Source organism: Microcaecilia unicolor, chromosome 5, assembly GCF_901765095.1.
Source record: "Microcaecilia unicolor chromosome 5, aMicUni1.1, whole genome shotgun sequence".
Classification (NCBI taxonomy): domain Eukaryota; kingdom Metazoa; phylum Chordata; class Amphibia; order Gymnophiona; family Siphonopidae; genus Microcaecilia; species Microcaecilia unicolor.
This window is the reverse complement of record NC_044035.1, coordinates 88,381,189-88,402,178: the sequence shown is the minus strand read 5'-3', so window position 1 is coordinate 88,402,178 and position 20,990 is coordinate 88,381,189. Positions and strand designations below refer to the sequence as shown.

General features: G+C 40.5%; 1 protein-coding gene across 2 annotated transcripts in view; it reads right to left on the bottom strand.

Annotated features, from left to right (window-relative positions):
• PRKG1 (protein kinase cGMP-dependent 1) overlaps positions 1-20,990 on the bottom strand; it is a 1,533,271-nt gene that overhangs the window by 66,281 nt on the left and 1,446,000 nt on the right. For both annotated transcript variants that reach the window (XM_030203098.1, XM_030203097.1), the window contains exon 10: positions 15,384-15,480. In XM_030203098.1, the coding sequence (XP_030058958.1) occupies positions 15,384-15,480 (97 nt within the window). The remainder of the gene's footprint in view (positions 1-15,383; positions 15,481-20,990) is intronic.

Here is a 20,990-nt window from a genome sequence, read left to right as displayed (position 1 = left end):
GCAGCCACACTGCCGAGTGCTGCGTGCGAGCCCTTAACACCTACAAAATGGGTGGCGGTAAGGGCCAGGAGCTAATGGAAAAATTAGTGTGTGGCCATTAACACTGAAAATAGAAAACTAGCTATTTCCGGCCATGGCAAAAAGTGGCCTTAGCACACAGGAAAGGCTCACATAAGGGGCACGCTAACTCCATTTTGTGCCATAGCTTTGTATAAGGGCCCCTATGTAACTACTGGAAGCGCCACAAAATATTTTTCATTTGTTCATGTCTTTAGGACTACATTGTTCAGGGACATCGAAAACTAATGAAAACTGTAGAATGACTATCACAGACTTAACGGAAATAGAGCCCTATGTTACACAGAAGTGTAAATATTTGAATTGAGATTCCAGGTTAGGACATGCTGAATTACAGCAGAAGTGCAGGTGTATTTACTGGGATGTGCAGCAGGATCAGCCATTTTACAAATATACACATTAAAAAAAAAGTCACTAACCTCACAGCTTTTATGGAGGTGTTGACAATGTAGAAGTGGCAGTTTTGCAACTTCTACATATACGTAGTGCCACTTTTATGTGTAGCTGCTCTTATTTTACATATAGTTGCCACCAATTAAACAGTGAATTTTAGCTTGGTTACATTTTGGAGGTGGATATAAACTACTGTACATTGGATTTAGGAAAATGATTCCCTTAATCTCTCATGTAAAGCCCAGGCCAAAACAAGCATTAAAAAAAACAAAACAAAAACTATGATTGCCTTTGAGCTGGTGTAAAACCTGATATGGATATTTCCCCCCGTGCAAGTTGTGATAGTTAGGGGGAAAAGCAAAGTTGTAGGGGTGGACCAAAGGAAACCTACAGCAGTCAATGAAAGATGTAAAATCTAAATTGATAAAAACTTCACATGGAAAAATACCCAACACGGGGCCATGTTTTGGTGGGAAGCTGCCTGCCTCAGGGGTCGCATATGCTGTATGTCGCTATGTTTGTGTATAACCAAGGTGCAGAAACAGCAACACTTTAATGCAAAGAAACACCCTGGGGTATTGGTGTCAGAGAATCTGAAGATGAAGAAACAATGTGACAAGGTGACGGCCATGGCCAGAAGGATGCTAGGCTGTATAGACATGAGTATAACCAGCAGAAGAAAGGAGGTGTTGACGCCCCTCTACAAGTCGTTGGTGAGGCCCCACTTGGAGTATTGTGTTCAGTTTTGGAGGTTGTATCTTGCTAAAGATGTAAAAAGACTGGAAGCGGTGCAAAGAAAAGCTACAAGAATGGTATGGGATTTGTGTTGTAAACCATACGAGGAGAGACTTGCTGACCTGAACATGTATACCTTGGTGGAAAGGTGAAACAGGGGTGAAATGATACAGACATTCAAATATTTGAAAGGTATTAATCCGCAACAAACCTTTTCCGGAGACGGGAAAGTGGTAGAACTAGAGGACATGAATTGAGGTTGAAGGGGGGAAGACTCAAGAGTAATGTCAAGAAGTTTTTTTTTTCACGGAAAGGGTGGTAGATTCGTGGAATGCCCTCCCGAGGGAAGTGGTGGAGATGAAAACAGTATTGGAATTCAAACATGCGTGGGATAAACACAAAGGAATCCTGTTTAGAAGGAACGGATCTACAGAATCTTAGCGGAGAATGGGTGGCGAAGCTGATAATTGGGAAGCAAAACCGGTGCTGGGCAGACTTCTACAGTCTACGCACCGATCATGACTGAATAGATAGGGATGGGCTGGAGTGTAAATTTTAAGGGGCTTCGACTTTAGCTTCAGAACATTTAGTACAAGAACAGTGCTGGGCAGACTTTTACAGTCTGTGCCCTGAGAAAGGCAAGGACAAATCAAACTCAGGTATACATATAAAGTATCACATACCATGTAAAATGAGTTTATCTTGTTGGGCAGACTGGATGAACCATTCAGTTCTATCTGCTGTCATTTACTATGTTACTATACGTTACTCACCGAGAAATGATGTAAGAATCCGCTGAGTAGCCATTCAGCTGACACAGTTGGTGCCTATCTTTAGGTGCCATGATATAAAATTACCTTTTTGTGTTTTGAATAGCATATAAGGGAAGGCCTGGTCAATGTCTGCTCCTAACGTATGTTTATTCAAAGTACGACAAAAGTTCTACCATCTTCTCATGATGGAGTATGCTGTCTGTTAATGTTGTAAATGCTTCTTATACATCATGTTCTGCACTATTGCTAGGGCCAGTAAACAAAGGACTGCCAAACGAATCTCGTTATTTATTTTGTAATTGCTTTTCATTCCCAGATTCAGTTGTACACAGACTGCTGCTTGTTTTTTGTTAGGCTGCAAGGATTTTGCCCTGAACGAGTTCAAAATGGATGGTGCAAAGCTGAAAGAAGATGGATGGCATGACCTTAAATGTGGCATCTGCCAACCACAGCTTTGCTTGTGTGAGTCCATCTAACAATTCTTTCCAATCCATTATTATCAGTTGATCTTCACTAGGTCTGAAGTTGAAAATAATGAGGACACTAAACTGCTATGGAATTTCAAATCTGATATCCATAAGTGGAGGTTGCAGTGCTCCTGGATTTGATGACTCTAAAGCTCATAGGTGTCAAATGTAATGCCTGCTTCACAGTCACACTTTTGGACAAGCCCATCAGAACATTGTCATCCAGCTGTGTTCTTAGAACCCCAACTACAGCTGTAGAGACTTCACACATTCTTGACTTCATTTCTGCTACAGCTATTCGAACCAATATTGCATTCATATCACTACTTGGTTATATTACAGATCCCTGTTTCCAATGATTTTATCTCCATCTGTTGTAATTCACATCCGGCATTTCGATTTCTGGTACAGATTACTACATTATTGTATAGTTCCATTGTCATATTTTCAGTGCCATATGTATTCGCTTATGCATGACAGTGATATTAGACTTTTTCGAGAAAGAAAATGTCCCTCCATTCTGAACATGTCATTAAGAATGCTATTCAACAGTTAAGAAACTTCCAGAAACAAATTTATACATTCCCAGCTTTCCATTTCACAGTATTTCTAATTCATTTCATTACCACATTTATTTTACCTAAGAAGAACAAAATCTAGAGGTGAACAACTTTAAGGTAATTTTGTACTGTGGCATATTTAGACTATAATGTAAAGACTGGGAAAGTCATCTCCGATGAGTGGTTTTTGAGAGCTTTGAGGAAAACCATATTGACAATTAACCCTCAAAAATGCTCTTTGGGCCATACAGAAATTAAATGTCTAGGATACCTGGTAGAAGGGGAAATGTATCCCTTGTTTGAAAAAGTAATAATTTTTAGAACCTTATAACATAAGTGTTGCCATATTGGGACAGACCACAGGTCCATCCAGAGCCAGATTACGGCATATGCAAATTAGGCATGTGTCATGGGCCCAAGCACTTATGTGGGCCCTGTCAAATGTGATCAGGATTCAGGAAGCTAGGATTGGCAACTGTTTTTTTTTTCATAAAAATTTGTGATTTACCTGTCTCAGAGCCAGAAGGATGGCTAAGTGTGTGGATATTTTTCAAAGTTTAGTCCACTACAGCTCTGCAATATTACCCCCTTTAAAGTAGAAGCTGTGGTAGAATCCAGCCAATTAGAAGTCTGTAGTCATAGGAAGAAGGAGCTAAGTTGCAAGGGCTGTGGGAAGCTGAGCTCTGCATGGGGTCTTTGGAAATTGGAGAGAATCAGTGGAATTAGTGAGTGAAGGGAAGATTGTTGAAAAGGAGTAGGACTGAAGAATGGGGAAAAGTGTGAAGGGTCTGCTATTAGCTGAGAAAAAGGTCTGGCAGCAAATGCCAGAATTTTATATGATTGTGGGCAGGCCTGGTAGGGGGTGGGGACACTGCCTGAATGAACACATGAGCAGCAGGATTGCACTAGAAAAGAGCTAACCAGGGCGTGCATGCAAGCATTTGTGTATGTTTCTGTGTCTCTGGTGAGGACAGTCTAATTTAAATAAAGCTTCCCTTTGAAAATCTGAGTTGAAATGAAGAAGTTCAGTGTTCAGCCCAGGGAATTTACCTTGTTAATGATTAAATTACTTGGGCAAATTCCTTTGAACACTGTCCTAATACTGTCTCCACTCTGCCTATATTCTTTCAGAAGGTTTTTCCCATTTGTGAACCTTTTTTCACACAAAAAATTTTGTAAATTTATATCTTGGACACATTGCCCTTACAATTCACTTTTTTGGCAGTTCTGGTTTGTATCAGAGGCAACAGAGAGTGAAAATGATTACCCCAGCTTCACTGCTGAAGAGCTGCCAAGTTACCCAGTTCCAGGAGGGAGACTTTTTGGTCAGTCCTGTTTTTGAACTTATTTCCCCAAGTCAGAGCCAGATGCACTAACTCCACGGAAAGAGCCCCTCCCTTACCGATCCCTTAGCGAATCGGTAAAAAACGGGCATGCATGAAGGAAATCACATGCAAATGAGCTGATCGCTGTTAGCTCATTTGCACGCGATTTCCTTCCTAAGGAGGGGAAGCCAGTCGGCCAGCTGAGCCTGCGCAGAGCAGCCAAGCGTTATGCTGGCTGCTCTGCGCATGCCAAAGACGGCTTCATACACGCAGACAAGCTGCATGTATAATAGCCATCAATAAATTGCTGGGCATTTTGTGCAGCAGAGGGAGAGAGCGGGAGAGAGAATCGGGGATCGGGACGTGCGAGGATGCCCAAATCAAAACTATTTGGACGTCCCTTTTGATTATGCCCCTCCTCCAGGTCTCTCTCAGCCAATCACAGCACGTTTAGCTGACACCAGTGACAGATAAACGCGCCGTGATTGGCTGAGAGAGACCTGGAGGAGGGGCATAATCGAAAGGGACGTCCAAATAGTTTTGATTTGGAGGTCCTCACACGTTCCGATTCTCTCCGGTGGTGGTCATTTCTGGAACCTTAGTCGTAAGAAAAACGCAGACAAGAGAAGGACGCCCATCACAAAATCTGAAGAAAAAACTTCCGAGTGCTCGTCAGGGGCATCCTTTTTTTGAGTGAAGGACGTTCAAGTGTTAGGCACTTGAAAGGACGTCCCTGATGAGCACTCGGACGTTTTTTTTTCTTCCAATTTTTGCAATGGGCGTGGAGGAGTAGCCTAGTGGTTAGTGCAGTGGACTTTGATCCTGGGGAATTGAGTTTGATTCCCACTGCAGCTCTTTGTGACTCTGGGCAAGTCACTTAACCTTCCATTGCCCCTGATACAAAATAATTACCTGAATATATGTAAACCGCTTAGAATGTAGTTGCAAAAACCTCAGAAAGGTGGTATATCAAGTCCCATTTCCCTTTCCCTTTCCTCTGCATGGGTCCCGCTCACAGCAGCCCCAACAAGAGGTGCAGACCTCCCATTAGGTTTTCCACGGTGCATGGGGTCGGACAACGGCTGTGCATCTGCCTTGCATGCGCATTATAATACTAATTAGCTCATTTGCATTCCATTTTTGTTAGCTGCTACCATGACAGAAAAATGGTTCGGAGAACCCTTTTGTGCATGTTTTGTTTTACTACTTGCTCGCTAGACTGGCTAGAACTGGTTTATAAGCCACGTTGCTGGCTCGTTAAGTATAGTGCATCTGGCCCTCAGTGTTTTATTTGTAGTCTCTGATATCACCAATTGAAATCAGCACTTCTGGTCCCATAACTTATCAGGATAGGGTTGCAGAGATATAGAACTGGCTCAATTTTCATCCTGGAACTAGGTAACTTGGAAGCTCTCCAGCTCTAATCATTAAGCCTCTCCATTCAAACCATGTGCTTGTCTAGTCCTCATGCTTACTTACAAACTATTGCTGCTATCATACCCACAGCTAGACTCTGCACTTTTCCCTGCTACTTCTGGAGAAGTGAAATGATGATTGGGGATGTGGTCCCTGGTAGGGAGCCCACAGATATGTTTGCCTAGGGCCCAATATTGTGTTAATCCAGCCCTGGGTCCATCAAGCTCAGTATCCTGTTTCCAACAGTGGCCAATCCAGGTCACAAGTACCTGGCAAGACCCCAGAACAGTAAAATAGATTTCATTGCTGATATCAAACTGATATAAAAGGTCACCTGCCATGGCAAGATGACACTTGTTTGACATCTTTATCAGACTTATCAGAACACATCACAACTCCAACAACAGCTGAAGGTCAAGGGCGAATCCTGCCAATAGCAAAGCAACCAACTTGTTGTTCCAAGCATCCTTGTGTAAGAGGAGAATTCCAAAGCTTAACCAGGTCATATAAGTTCAACATTTGCAATCACTATATAGCCAGGGAAGACAGGTGCAATTAACTGCTCCAATGCAGATTTTGGTACAAAAATGGCATCCAATTTGTGACCCCTTGCATGTGAGCTACTATTATTCAGCATCTCTATGTCCAATTTGTCCAAAAAGGACTGGACCTTTAAGTCTGAGTAATTCTCTAAGTGTAGATTAAAACCTCCAACTATAAAAATTGCCATTGCCTGAAGCATAAAATAGCATAAATCACCTGCAATAGCACTCCATGCTCCAGGCAGTCTATAAATAAATATACAACTAACACAAGGAGTTGATAATGACACTTTCAGTCTTTAAAAAATCCCCTCCGAACCTTGAATCATAATGGAATAAGTAAATAAAAGATCAGCACGCACATTCCTAAATCTTCATTTCCCCAGCTGCAAAGGACTAAAATACAAATTAACACATGCATCCAGCTTTTCCTACATAGGCACGCAGCTATAGAATGTATTACCACTTGACGTGAAAAAACAACGCAACCTATTCAACTTTCGGAAATCACTGAAAACCTGCCTCTTCAACAAGGCATACTGCAACGATCCTTCATATGATCTTTAATGCATTAACACTTTATCTATTATTCTGAATGTGTTCTCTTTATACCTGTTTGCTTAATTTTATTTTGTCACTCATGTTCTCTATGTAATACCACTTGCATCTCTCACTCTGGAATGGTGATTGCCATGACGGAACAATGTAAGCCACATTGAGCCTACAAATACAGTGGTGGAAATAAGTATTTGATCCCTTGCTGATTTTGTAAGTTTGCCCACTGACAAAGACATGAGCAGCCCATAATTGAAGGGTAGGTTATTGGTAACAGTGAGAGATAGCACATCACAAATTAAATCCGGAAAATCACATTGTGGAAAGTATATGAATTTATTTGCATTCTGCAGAGGGAAATAAGTATTTGATCCCCCACCAACCAGTAAGAGATCTGGCCCCTACAGACCAGGTAGATGCTCCAAATCAACTCGTTACCTGCATGACAGACAGCTGTCGGCAATGGTCACCTGTATGAAAGACACCTGTCCACAGACTCAGTGAATCAGTCAGACTCTAACCTCTACAAAATGGCCAAGAGCAAGGAGCAGTCTAAGGATGTCAGGGACAAGATCATACACCTGCACAAGGCTGGAATGGGCTACAAAACCATCAGTAAGACGCTGGGCGAGAAGGAGACAACTGTTGGTGCCATAGTAAGAAAATGGAAGAAGTACAAAATGACTGTCAATCGACAAAGATCTGGGGCTCCACGCAAAATCTCACCTCGTGGGGTATCCTTGATCATGAGGAAGGTTAGAAATCAGCCTACAACTACAAGGGGGGAACTTGTCAATGATCTCAAGGCAGCTGGGACCACTGTCACCACGAAAACCATTGGTAACACATTACGACATAACGGATTGCAATCCTGCAGTGCCCACAAGGTCCCCCTGCTCCGGAAGGCACATGTGACGGCCCGTCTGAAGTTTGCCAGTGAACACCTGGATGATGCCGAGAGTGATTGGGAGAAGGTGCTGTGGTCAGATGAGACAAAAATTGAGCTCTTTGGCATGAACTCAACTCGCCGTGTTTGGAGGAAGAGAAATGCTGCCTATGACCCAAAGAACACCGTCCCCACTGTCAAGCATGGAGGTGGAAATGTTATGTTTTGGGGGTGTTTCTCTGCTAAGGGCACAGGACTACTTCACCGCATCAATGGGAGAATGGATGGGGCCATGTACCGTACAATTCTGAGTGACAACCTCCTTCCCTCCGCCAGGGCCTTAAAAATGGGTCGTGGCTGGGTCTTCCAGCACGACAATGACCCAAAACATACAGCCAAGGCAACAAAGGAGTGGCTCAGGAAGAAGCACATTAGGGTCATGGAGTGGCCTAGCCAGTCACCAGACCTTAATCCCATTGAAAACTTATGGAGGGAGCTGAAGCTGCGAGTTGCCAAGCAACAGCCCAGAACTCTTAATGATTTAGAGATGATCTGCAAAGAGGAGTGGACCAAAATTCCTCCTGACATGTGTGCAAACCTCATCATCAACTACAGAAGACGTCTGACCGCTGTGCTTGCCAACAAGGGTTTTGCCACCAAGTATTAGGTCTTGTTTGCCAGAGGGATTAAATACTTATTTCCCTCTGCAGAATGCAAATAAATTCATATACTTTCCACAATGTGATTTTCCGGATTTAATTTGTGATGTGCTATCTCTCACTGTTACCAATAACCTACCCTTCAATTATGGGCTGCTCATGTCTTTGTCAGTGGGCAAACTTACAAAATCAGCAAGGGATCAAATACTTATTCCCCCACTGTAGGTGGGAAAATGTGGGATACAAATGCAACAAATAAATAAATAAATAACTGAAATACACCCCCCTACTTGCCATTTCTACTAATAGATTAAATCACTTAGGAGCCATTTAAAAAGGCACAGTACGGCTACCGCATGGGTAGCATGCGCCAAACTGGCCCTACCGCTGGGGTAGCAAGGGAACTCAGTGGTAGTTCTGAACTTGGCACATACAGTTTCCTATGATAGAAAATAATTTTCTATTTTATTCCGCGGGGGCGTTCCAGGCAGTAATCAGCAGCACAACCACATTCCCATGTGCTACCTAATTATCATGGGGTTGGTGTGTGAGCCCTTACCACCTCCTAAATAGGTGGTGGTAAGGGCTTAGGCAGTAAATAGATGTGCACTAACATTAATATTAGTGCATGGTTATTTACTGTCTCATTTTAAAAAAGGCCTTTTATCCCGCCAGGGTAAAAGGGTCCCATACTAAGCTGGACATACTAATTGCTGAATACTACTTAGAAACATAGTAACATAGTAGATGACGGCAGAAAAAGACCTGCATGGTCCATCCAGTCTGCCCAACATGATAAACTCATATGTGTATACCTTACCTTGATTTGTACCTGCCTTTTTCAGGGCACAGACCGTACAAGTCTGCCCAGCAGTATTTCCCACCTCCCAACCACCAGTCCCACCTCCCATCACTGGCTCTGGCACAGACCGTATAAGTCTGCCCTCCACTATCCTCGCCTCCCAACCACCAACCCCTCTTCCCCCATCTGCTCCACCATCCAATTTCGGTTAAGCTTCTGAGGATCCATTCCTACTGCACAGGATTCCTTTATGCTACTACTACTTATCATTTCTATAGCGCTACAAGGCATACGCAGCGCTGTACACCATACACAAAAAGACAGTCCCTGCTCAAAGAGCTTACAATCTAGATAAGACAGTTAAACAGACAGAACAATTAAGGGTAAGGGAATAAAGAGGTGAGTATAAAAGGACAGGGCAAGTGAGTAGTGGTTAAGAGTCAAAAGTAGTGGTAAAGAGGTGGGCTTTAAGTTTGGACTTGAAGACGGCCAAAGACGGGGCTAGACATACAGGCTCGGGAAGTCTATTCCAGGTGTGAGTTGCAGCAAGATAAAAGGAACGGAGTCTAGAATTATCAGTAGAGGAGAAGGGGACAGATAAGAGAGATTTATCTACAGAACGGAGTACCCGAGGGGGGGCATAGGGAGAGACAAGAGTGGAGAGGTACTGGGGAGTGGCAGAGTGAATGCACAATGTCTTCCTTGCTAAACCAAGTTTCCACTACAAACACCAGGTCATAACCATAACATTTACATTCACACTTCAGGCAGCCCTTAACACATACTTAAAATTTTTTAAATAATTCAAACAACAATTTCTTTTTTGGAATAAAATTTGGCTGCAGCTTTATTTTCAAATATTAATTCATTTACTTAACATCAACTTAGTAACATATAATTTTCCACCAGGTTAACTTCAGAATGCGGTTAATAATGTTAAGCCCTTCGGTAACGAACTGGCTCACTTTCTCCCCACTTCACAGTGTGATTAATAATAATGTTAAGCCATTCGGTAATGAACTGGCTCACTTTCTTCCCCCCTTACCCCCCTCCCCCCAGGTGACTTACGGTACCGTCAAGCCACCTCTTACTCATGGCGGTTCCGCCCACGAGTTCATTTCCATTTCATATATTTCATACAATTCCTTTAACCGCTTCTGGTGCCTCTTAAACCCCTCATCCAGGCACCCCTTTCCATTTAAAAGCTGCTACCATTTACCCCCAAATCCTCCACTTTCCCTAACCATCTCAAAATTTTGTCCCCACCACACACCCCCCCACCAAGGGTGGGCTGGGATGGGTCTTTCACTCCCTCCTATTCACCCTAACCCTCTCCTACCTAACTAAAAACTAATTCTGAGCGCCCAAATCTTCCCTATCCTAGCACTTCCCTTCCAGCCAATCCTATCCCTTAATTCCTACCCAATCCCCTTTCTCCCTTTCCTGTTGCTAACCTAAACACTAACTACTTCCAAACTAACTCCCTCCTGCAACTCCCCCCCCCCCTTTCCTTTCTTCTTCTGGCTGCCTGGCTTCAGCCAATGTTAACACCCTCACAGCTTAACTGTGAGGGCTTCCTTATCTGGGATAAGATCTCTTATCACATCATATTTATTTCTCATAGACCTAGCATTAAAATAACCTATAGAAACTGGGGTTGCATTCATTGAAGGGGGAGGGAAAACAAGTTGTGTATATCTAAGACAGCATTAATATGTCCAGCCCTAGAAGTAAATGGAGCCAACAATGCCAACAATTTACACCTCCCGGTAATAGCTGGAATAGCAGCATTCACCATTTCACAATCACCATCTGATCCAAAAATTCTTCCCCATGTCCTGAGTTGTTTAAAATAATTTGGACCATAAGGTTTCATATTACTATATTCATCTCATCTACTCCAGAAACTTGGATAGGGCATCCATATTATTTAAACAATCCCCTACCACACCCCCAAGCATCATCCGAAACAACAAAAAATAACAAAACTGCATCTTCCTCTAAGAAACAAGACAATAATACACTACCAACATTTTTTCAGACATAAGACAGCAATAACTAAAAAATAATTAAGCAAAATGTCTTAAATCACTCAGTGCTCATTAATGGGCATGTCCTGCCCTGTAGGCACACCCCTTCAATGCGACACCTGAAACGCAAGGCCTCAGAGTAACTGGCTTTAAATAGCAGTCTTTGAGTGTGACATCATCAGCATATACTTGGAATTACCGGTGTGTGGGCTGTGATAGAAGCCTCTGCAGTGAAGACTCTGAAGCTAGGAAAGCAGTTCTCTGGCATCCACTTGCACCAGGTGTTAGAAAAAATAAACACCAAGAAAAAACAAGGTGTACAAATCATAAAAATCTCATTAAATGTTACTATGAGTTATAAATATCACACAGTAATATTTTATTACTTTGGGACTTCCATAATACTAGATTTGTGGCAGTATGTTGTTTGCAGTGTTTGAAAATGAAAAGGATAACTAACTGTTCCTGGGGACTATACCAGATACTCATCATAGCTTGTCAGCCAAGAATAAATAATATATATATATTTTGAAATGGATTCAAAGTTTGGGGAACAAAACCTTCTCCACATAAATGCTACATCATTTCTTCTTAAACCTCAACTCCAAGGTTCTCTACCATTCTGTGAATTGGACAAATATTCAAAGAGAAAAAGTAACTCTCCATTCAGAAGGGAGGACATTGTTACGAGGAAATAAGACTACAGGAACATATACCGATACAATGACATCTTGAATGGTTTATTACAGAAAGGAAGTAGATCAGGAGAGCAAAATTTCCCACAAACTCTGTTTCATTCTGTGCTGTGAATATCCACTAGGGAGCTTGTTTCCTGTACAAATTAATGTGTGGTTATGAAAAGCATGTGCACTAAATGCAGGGTGTATCTGTCCTGCATTTAGCACACAGGGAACACAGTTATTCACATCTACTGCGTTACATGCCTGTATATGAGAGATTGAACCCTAGTGGTAGTACAGCAAGTCTATCACTAGGGACTATTGGTGCTATTTTGAATCCTGGCACCTACCCAGGTGGTAATAGAGAGGGATTGTTGCTGCTTGGCACTCACTTAAACACCAATGCTTTCCCCAGTAGGTCTGGAGGGGGGTGATTGGTGAAGGGGTAGGGTACTTGGGGGGCAGGGTTTCTGGAGAAGGACCACAATCAGCTGGTAAAAGGTACATATGAGAATGGAGTGGATGTCTCACCGTTCACGAACAACTTGGAAAAACTAAAAGTGGACAAAGCCAAGGGACCAGATGGGATTCATCCCAGGATATTAAAGGAGCTTAGAGAGATTCTGGCAGAATCACTGTTAGACAGACGTATAGATAATTGCTCTACTATAGCCAGCAGATAGTACAATACAGCAATTATCTATATGTCCCTCTAACAGTGCTTCTTATATTTGCATGATTGTTGGTATATTAGTGAATATTGTTTATTATGTTTTAGATTCATGTTTATAGCCATGTTGGGAAGGAGAGTGGGCATTTCTGAGCTAATCTGTTAGCTCATCTACATTACTGGCAATCAAAGTGAATGGGCTGTGTCGGCATTACCGCACTGGCAGCCACTGGTAAACAGGGGCTTGCATGACTTACTGGTCATATTTTTAGTTTTACTGTACACTGTATTGGACTACTTTGTGTTGAGATAGTGGTAGGTAAATGTGTAAACACATAAAACAAAATGAAACAATTTTAAATGAACACCCCCAATATATAGTTAATGAAAACATTTTCCACCCTGTCATGTCTCTCCCACATTGTGTTGGTGACAGTAACTCTGTTTACTGCACTGTGCATAGTTCAAAGGAGTTCCTAAAAATACTATCAGGATTGTATTTCAGGATCTCCTTGGTCAGCACTGCGAGGTAATCCAGTCTTTACTTACTAATAAAAGTTTTTTAACATGATGTGACTAAAATATTGCAAAAATACTTTTTAACCCAGAATGTAAATAAATGAATTATAGTGAATGCAATGGTAACATAACTATGTAATAAAAATACATTCTATTTTTACAAGACTCCAGCTATATACAGATTGTCATTAATGGCAAACATTTTGTCTCACATCAGTAGAAGTCCAGAAAAGTATAAACTGTTTTTTTTTAAATTATAAATGGCTTTCTTTGAAATCATTTGTTTTGTTTTCAAATCATTAAAAAAAATTCCTGATATTTTAACATTTTTGTTTTTGGTTTGTTTCACACATTTGTGCTAATAAAATGTTTTTAACGCTTGTTAGAACTTTCTAGCATATGTTAATCACTGTTACAAATGTTAATTCCTTGGTTAACCAGAAATAAATCAGTTCAATACACACTACGGGCCCTGTTTACTAAGCTGCGCTAGAGATGCATTAGCGTTTTTAGCGCTCGCTAAGCATTAGGATGCACTGTGCAGGTGCCCATAATATTCCTATGGGCATACATGATTAGCACACGCTAAAAATGGTAGCACACCTTAGTTAACAGGGCTCTACATTTTCAAAGGTGCAATAATGAATCAAATGTGTGATAATGAATGCGCCTTCTTAAAAATAAGATAAAAGTATTTGTAGGGAGAGAAAACATATGACATTCATTGACCTTCATTAATCACAATAGCACTTTCACTTAACTGGTTAAATATCAAAGCATTACAGAAAATGATGAGAAATATGTGTACTTTGATTACGTAGTTATGTTGCCTTTCATTACCTCAATGATTATAAACTAAATTGATGGCTTGTCTTAAGAATTAAGGACCCCCTTACTAAAGCAGTCTAAGGGCCCTGTTTATTAAGGTGCGCTAGCATTGTTAGTGCATGCTAAAATCAGCACATGCTAAATGCTAGGGACACCCATATATTCCTATGGGGGTCTCTAGCATTAGTATGTGCTAATTTTTAGCGTGCGCTAAAAATGCTAGCATGCATATAGTGTGACCTAGTAAACAGGACTCTAAGCCTTTAACATGCAGTTAATGCTTGAGAGCAGGCTACTGAAAGATGTATTAAAAGTGGCTTCCAGTATTTTGCCTGTTTTTGCACAGTAAATCCTGCGTTAATGATTTTAAAACATTTTTTGGAAGTGGTATGTCACAGGCAGAGCGTGGGGCTCCAGCGCTCTCCAACTAGCATGTTATGATTAGATCATGCTAACTGGACAACGCAGAGTTAATGCAAGAGCACCTAGCACCTCCTAAATAGGAGATGGTAAGTGCTCCCATGTTAATTTTTTGCAGGTCTCACATGCTAATAGGAACATTAGCCAACAAACTGCAAACAAAAACCCTAAAAAGGTGCAGTGTAAAATCTGGGCATAGCATGCAGGAAAGTCCCGATTAAAATGTGTTAAGACCAGATTTTATTGCACTTTAGTAAAAGGGCTCCTAATTTTGCTTCTCAGAAATGGATTCCCATATTAATATCAACCAAAATATTCCTCTCAAAAAATCTGTTTTTAGAGATGTGGTATGATTACTTTTATGAATCTGTGAACTGCATTACTTTGTTAGTGCTGCCATTCATTCTTTCTATAGTTATTCATTATTTAAATTCTCTCTGAACCCAAGCTTTAAAAAAATGCCATTATCTTTAGTCATGTGTTTAGGAAATATTTGGCAGAAATCACTGAATCAGGCAGCTGTGCATTTCCAAAGTTTACAACTTTTTTTTTTAGTTATGTAAAAATATGAATTAGTTCCTGATTTTTTTTAAGTGTACATTAGCCATCGAGTGGTCCTTTACAAAGGCATGCTAACATTTTCAGTGCACACTAAAAATAAGTGTGCGCTAATTACTAGAGATACCCATATATTCCTTTGGGTGTCTCTAGGAATAGCGCATGCTAATCATTAGCACGTACTAAAAACGCTAATGCGCCTTTGTAAAAGACCCCACTCCAATTTGGTTTGAAGCTTATTGATGAGTAAGTACCTTAACCTTTTCAGTTACAAAAGATGAAAAAAAAATCACTGATAAGGTTATTACTCAATAAGTAGTGCATGATAATGTCATTATTGCACATTATCTACCACAAAGCCTATTCCATTACTATATACATTTAACATAATACAATAATTGTACTATTCAATGCACAGAATCATATGCACAATTTGGGAACCAGGTCTGAAATATTTTTAACTTTACAACAAAGAAAATCTACCTACCAGCTCAACTCTTCCGAAGCCTCCAACTCCAAGTGTGTCAATAATGTTGAAATCTGATAGCTTCAGGTTTGCGAAGAAGGCAGCTTCAGCTTCATATCTAGATTTTTTGATGCAAAAAAATGGAAACTTCTTAGAGGTGCAAACATGACTAATACATGATAATGTACCAGAAGGAAGTAGCTTAATTTCCATCCTGTGTCCTATCGTCCGCATTTTCTGATTAGCATAGCTTTTGGGTGCCATTTGCACACTGGAACGTTTATTTTCACTTGCTTTTTTCTAGAGAAGAAATGAAAAAGCCAGTACTGCACTGCACTGTACTATTTCCACTTGAATATTACATCTTGGCTATTTGTATAGGTCTTCTCCAGGGAACTTTAATTTGCTTTTCAGTATATTTGTAAAACAAAGTCTTTTGCATGAATCTCCCTTATCTGACAACTGCCAGTTTTTCCTAGAAAATAAATGCTTATTGAATTTTCCAGAGAGACAATTCACATCCAGGTTTAATGAAATTAGATCCAGTATTATAAAGATGGGAGTTCAAATGCCTGGAAAGAAAGGCTTAAACCAAACTTTAATGTTAGTTTATCTTTGCTTCCTCTACATTTTTTACTCATCTTGAAGGAAAAATTCACATCTACTGCTCCTAATGTCACCTAAGATAGAAGCTTTCTCTGTGACTATGACAGTAGCGAGCTCATCATGTACAAACTAATGCAAGCATGGACACTGGACACATGCATACCAAAATAAGTTTCTCATGTAAGGCATAAGCCACTTAAAATAGCTTCTTGTCAAGGCTTGTGTTATTTTTAGAGAAGATGGGGATGCACGGAATCTTCCCACTTAAACAACTTGGCCAGGGAAACACTGGGTTGCCTAAAAAGAACTGAATGCAAACTTTAATGTTTTTTCTTTGACTTTCTGCAATGAAATGATTGAGACAAGGAAACTGTGAGCCAGGAGCTTAAACAGCCTGGATAGAAGAGATTAGAAAGAATTCCAATAATTTTTGTGCATCCATCGGGTTCTAGTTCTTAGCCTTGTATATGTATTATTTTGTAATATCCAGTACAAATATTGCAGGTATTTTGAACATCCTCCGAAGAAGACAGCTGTTGAAATATTACGGGCTATGTCAGTTCAGGGGTCCTTTTACAAAGCTGTGGTAACAAGTGGCCTGCGGTAGCGTAGGTGCGTCTTTTTGGTGCGTGCTGGGCCACTTTTTACTGCAGCTTGGAAAAAGGCAAATTTTTAATGGGCCGGGAAATAGGTCTGCACAAAAATTAAAACTAGCGCATGCCTATTTATGGCCTGAGCCCTTACCACCAGCCATTGACCAAGCAGTAAGGGCTCATGCATTACCCATGTGGTAATCATGCAGCGCGTGCCAACATGGCTATGCTGCCAATTATCACCAGTAACCCCCCGTGGTAGAAAATAGAAAAATATCTACCGCAGGATTTGGTGCAAGCACTACCCCAGTGGTAGTGATGATTTGGTGCATGCTACCCACGTGCTAGCCTTCCCGCAGCTTACGTACTAGCCTGCATTAAAATTGACCTTCTTACTATGCTGATTCTAATGTCATTGTTATATTGCATTTTAAACCCAATATACAAATTAATGATATCCTGAACAGATAGCACTACCATAGTTACATTAAAGACAGTATGGACACAGTACTATGTTTATGTTTATAAAAATAAATTGCAACACTATCCTTCCTGAAAAATATTAGAGTGATTTACATAACATTTAACAAAATAATAAGGCAAAATACAAAGAATAGACCCCCCAAAACATTTTTTAAACTTTTGTGCCAGCCTCTATGCCAGCCTCAAATGTCATACCCAGCTCCATCACAGCAGTATGCAGGTCCCTGGAGCAGTTTTAGTGGGTGCTGCAGTGGACTTCAGGCAGACGGACCCAGGCCCATTCCCCCCCTACCTGTTACACTTGTGGTGGTAAATGGGAGCCCTCCAAAACCCACCCAAAACCCACTGTACCCACATCTAGGTGCCCCCCTTCACCCATAAGGGCTATGGTAGTGTTCTACAGTTGTGGGTAGTGGGTTTGGGGTATTTTGGTGGGCTCAGCACCCAAAGTAAGGGAGCTATGCACCTGGGAGCAATTTCTGAAGTCTACTGAGGAGCCCCCTAGGGTGCCCAGTTGGTGTCCTGGCATGTGAGGGGGACCACTGCACTATAAATGTTGGCTCCTTCCATGATCAAATCTATTGGATTTTGCTGGGTTTGAGATGGCCGCCATTAGTTTCCATTATCGGCGAAAACCAATGGTGGCCAACTCTAACGCCAACTCTAAAGGTGGCCCAAATGTTGAGATTTGGCCGGCCCCGACTGTATTATCGAAACGAAAGATGGCCGGCCATCTTGTTTCGATAATAAGGTCGGGTATGCCACTTTCCGGGGCCAGCCTTAGAGATGGCCGCCCATATAGATGGCCGGCCCCGTTCGATTATGCCCCTCCATGTGAATCAATTCTTATATTTAATATCTCACTTTTTCACCAATATAACATCCTTCTTCATATTTTTTGTGTTGAATAATATATATTACATTGGAGGAGTCACATGAGCAGTATCCCTTTGTCTTTTCCATATGGTTAACAGTGCTGGCAAGGTTCACAGTGTAGTATACTTCTAGAACTTTTTTCCATTCTCTTCTTTTTGAGATTCTATTCAAAGTTTGCTTTTTATTGATTTTGCTAAAGATTAGGTGGTTATTGGAAGGCCAGTACTGGTGATTTCTGGGACTCATCCGCTTGAAATAGTAGCTGTAGATTTTTTAATGATTATTTTCAAATTTTCCAGTTCTAGATTATACGTAACTACTACTACTACTATTTAGCATTTTTATAGCGCTACAAGGCGTACGCAGCGCTGCACAAACATAGAAGAAAGACAGTCCCTGCTCAAAGAGCTTACAATCTAATAGACTACAGTTGTTGTTGTTGTTGTTATTTTGTACTGCAGTAGTTTCACCCTGGGTGTTTTAACTGAAGAAGCAATCTTCCTGGAGATAATTTGTGGGTTATAGTTTTTCCTTGAAGGATACAGTCAGCACTTTGAAATGCTCATCTATGTCTCTTGCATCAGAGCATACATGGTGATACTGTATGGTTTTGCTGCATACATTGGACATTTTGGGCCCTGTTCACTAAGGTGCGTTATTGTTTTTAGCGCACCTACATTTAGCATGTGAGCTAACCATGTGGGCTCCTATAGGGATATTGTAGGCATGTACATGGTTAACGCGCATACATGGTTAACACACATTAAAAATGTTAACGTGCCTATAATACTGCTTAGTAAACAGGGCCCTTTGTATGTTAAGAGTGAAATCTGGAGCTGTTAAGGTAGCTGCATCTCTCAGTTGACTCTGTATATACAAATGTTTGCTGATAGCCATTGTTGATAGAAATTGTTGTATTGAAAAAGATTTTTTTTCCCTCTGGTGTAGTCAATTTGGAATCTGATTGAAAGATGGGATACATTTAAAAAGTTGTGAAATTGTTTGAGAGTATTTTCTCCCTCAGTCCAAATCATAAAATTGTGATAAATATATAAGCAGTATTTGAAGGGTTTAGTTTGATATTTATGGCTTTTATTTTAGAAGGCTTTTGTGTTTTGAACATCTGAAAACCAGCATTTAGACAGTGGTTTCTGCCCACCTCAAATGTGAAAGTGAGCTCTGTAACGGAAAGGTTATATGACTCCATTCAGAAACCTTTTATCAGATACATTGTCTCCTGAAGCAGGCGTTCTTTTGATGAAATATAGGTCCATGTCAAGTCACATTTTAATTGTTTGTTTGTTTTTTATTTTGTAAACACCAATAAACTTGGATATTTCAACTCTGGACTCTTTTGGTGCATTGGTTGGCCATTGGTCCATTCCCTGCTCTGTATTTTGGTTCTTTTGCAAACTGAGTACTGTGGCATTTTCTGGAACCATGGACATTCATGTTAGTTATGACCTGGCCTTGTTGCTGTGTCTGGTCTACTTGTCTGCGCATGTGATGAAGTGGTGCTAATGGCCTGCCTTATATATGCCATATATACTGTAGAGCACCTATGTGCTGTACTGCCTCATTGAGCAATCTGGAAGTAGTCATACCAGTTGCCACCTTGATTTGTAATGAGTTAATTCTGTAGTAGTTGATCTGGAGGGCATCTAACCATAACAGCTACTTGAAGACCTCCGTGAACTATAACTTGCTCAAAACAGTATGTTCTGATAAAGAGTAGTGTCAGCCTCACTGCTTTATTAGGCCAGGGGTCCTCAAATCCAGTCTTCAAGGTCCACAACCCAGCATGTTTTTCAGAATTTCCACAATGAATATGTATGAGATCTGTTTCCATTGGGTGCAAATCGATCTCATACATATTTATTATAGAAATCCTGAAAACTAGGCTGGGCTGTAGATCTCAAGGACTGGATTTGAGGCCTCCTGCATTAGGCTATTCCACATAAATGTCTATATTGCCATTTTATACAATTAATGTTTTTGTGCTGCCACAGTGATATCCATGTCCCTTGTTTATCAAGTTTCAAGTTTATTAAAAATTGTATAACCCGCCTAACAGTAAAACCATCTAGGTGGTGCACAATACTAAAAAGCATTAGAATTAGACTAAATTAGCAACAGACATTTCACATAAGGGGGAAAAGGAGGAGAAACTACAATTCTTAAACAATAGGGGGGAAAGAAAAAGGAGTTCATACGGATAATCAGCTAAAATCTCATGGCCCTACAGCCTACATCCACTTCCCCCAGAAAATGGGAAGTAAAATGGGGATTACATACAAAGCTTAAGCATCTTTAAAAAAAAAGTTTTAAGCTCTGATTTAAATTGTGCCAAAGTAGTTATTTGTCTAAAACATCGAGGTAGGGAATTCCAGAGAGAAGGGCCTTGATTAGAGAACATAGCCTTTCTGCTATGCTCATGAATAACCTCTCAATAAGATAGCACATAAAGGAGATGAGACTGGGCTGGCCTAAGGGCTTGTGTATGTATATAAGGAAGTAAATAATGGAAAAGATATTCAGGTTCCTAAAAAATGCATGTCTTAAATATTATCAATAACAGCTTAAAAGTAATTTGGTGTGGAATTGGAAGCCAGTATGCTACTTTGAGATATGGTGTCACATGTTCATATTTTCCTAAATGGCTGTTGAGGTTTATTGCTGTGTTCTGTACTAAATGTAACCTCTCGCACTTCTTAACACAGATACCAAGATAAAGAGAATTACAGTAATCTAACTGAGAGATTACCAATGAATGAATCAGAATATTAAGAGCAGGTGAGTGTAGTAAAGATTGAATGGATCTAATTAAGCAGAGTTTATAAAATGAGTGCTGAACAACTTTAGAAATCTGATCAGGTAAGGAAAGACTGGAATCAAAATGGAACCCAAGAAATTGAATCAAGGAAAATCGGAAAGTGGAGAGTTTCTGGTTCAGAGTTAGAAAATACCAGTACTTTGGACATATTAGGATTCAACCCTAATTTATTTTCATGAAACCATGATATTATAAGTTTAAGCTTATTGTTAATAGCAGTAATTCCCTGTTGATCAT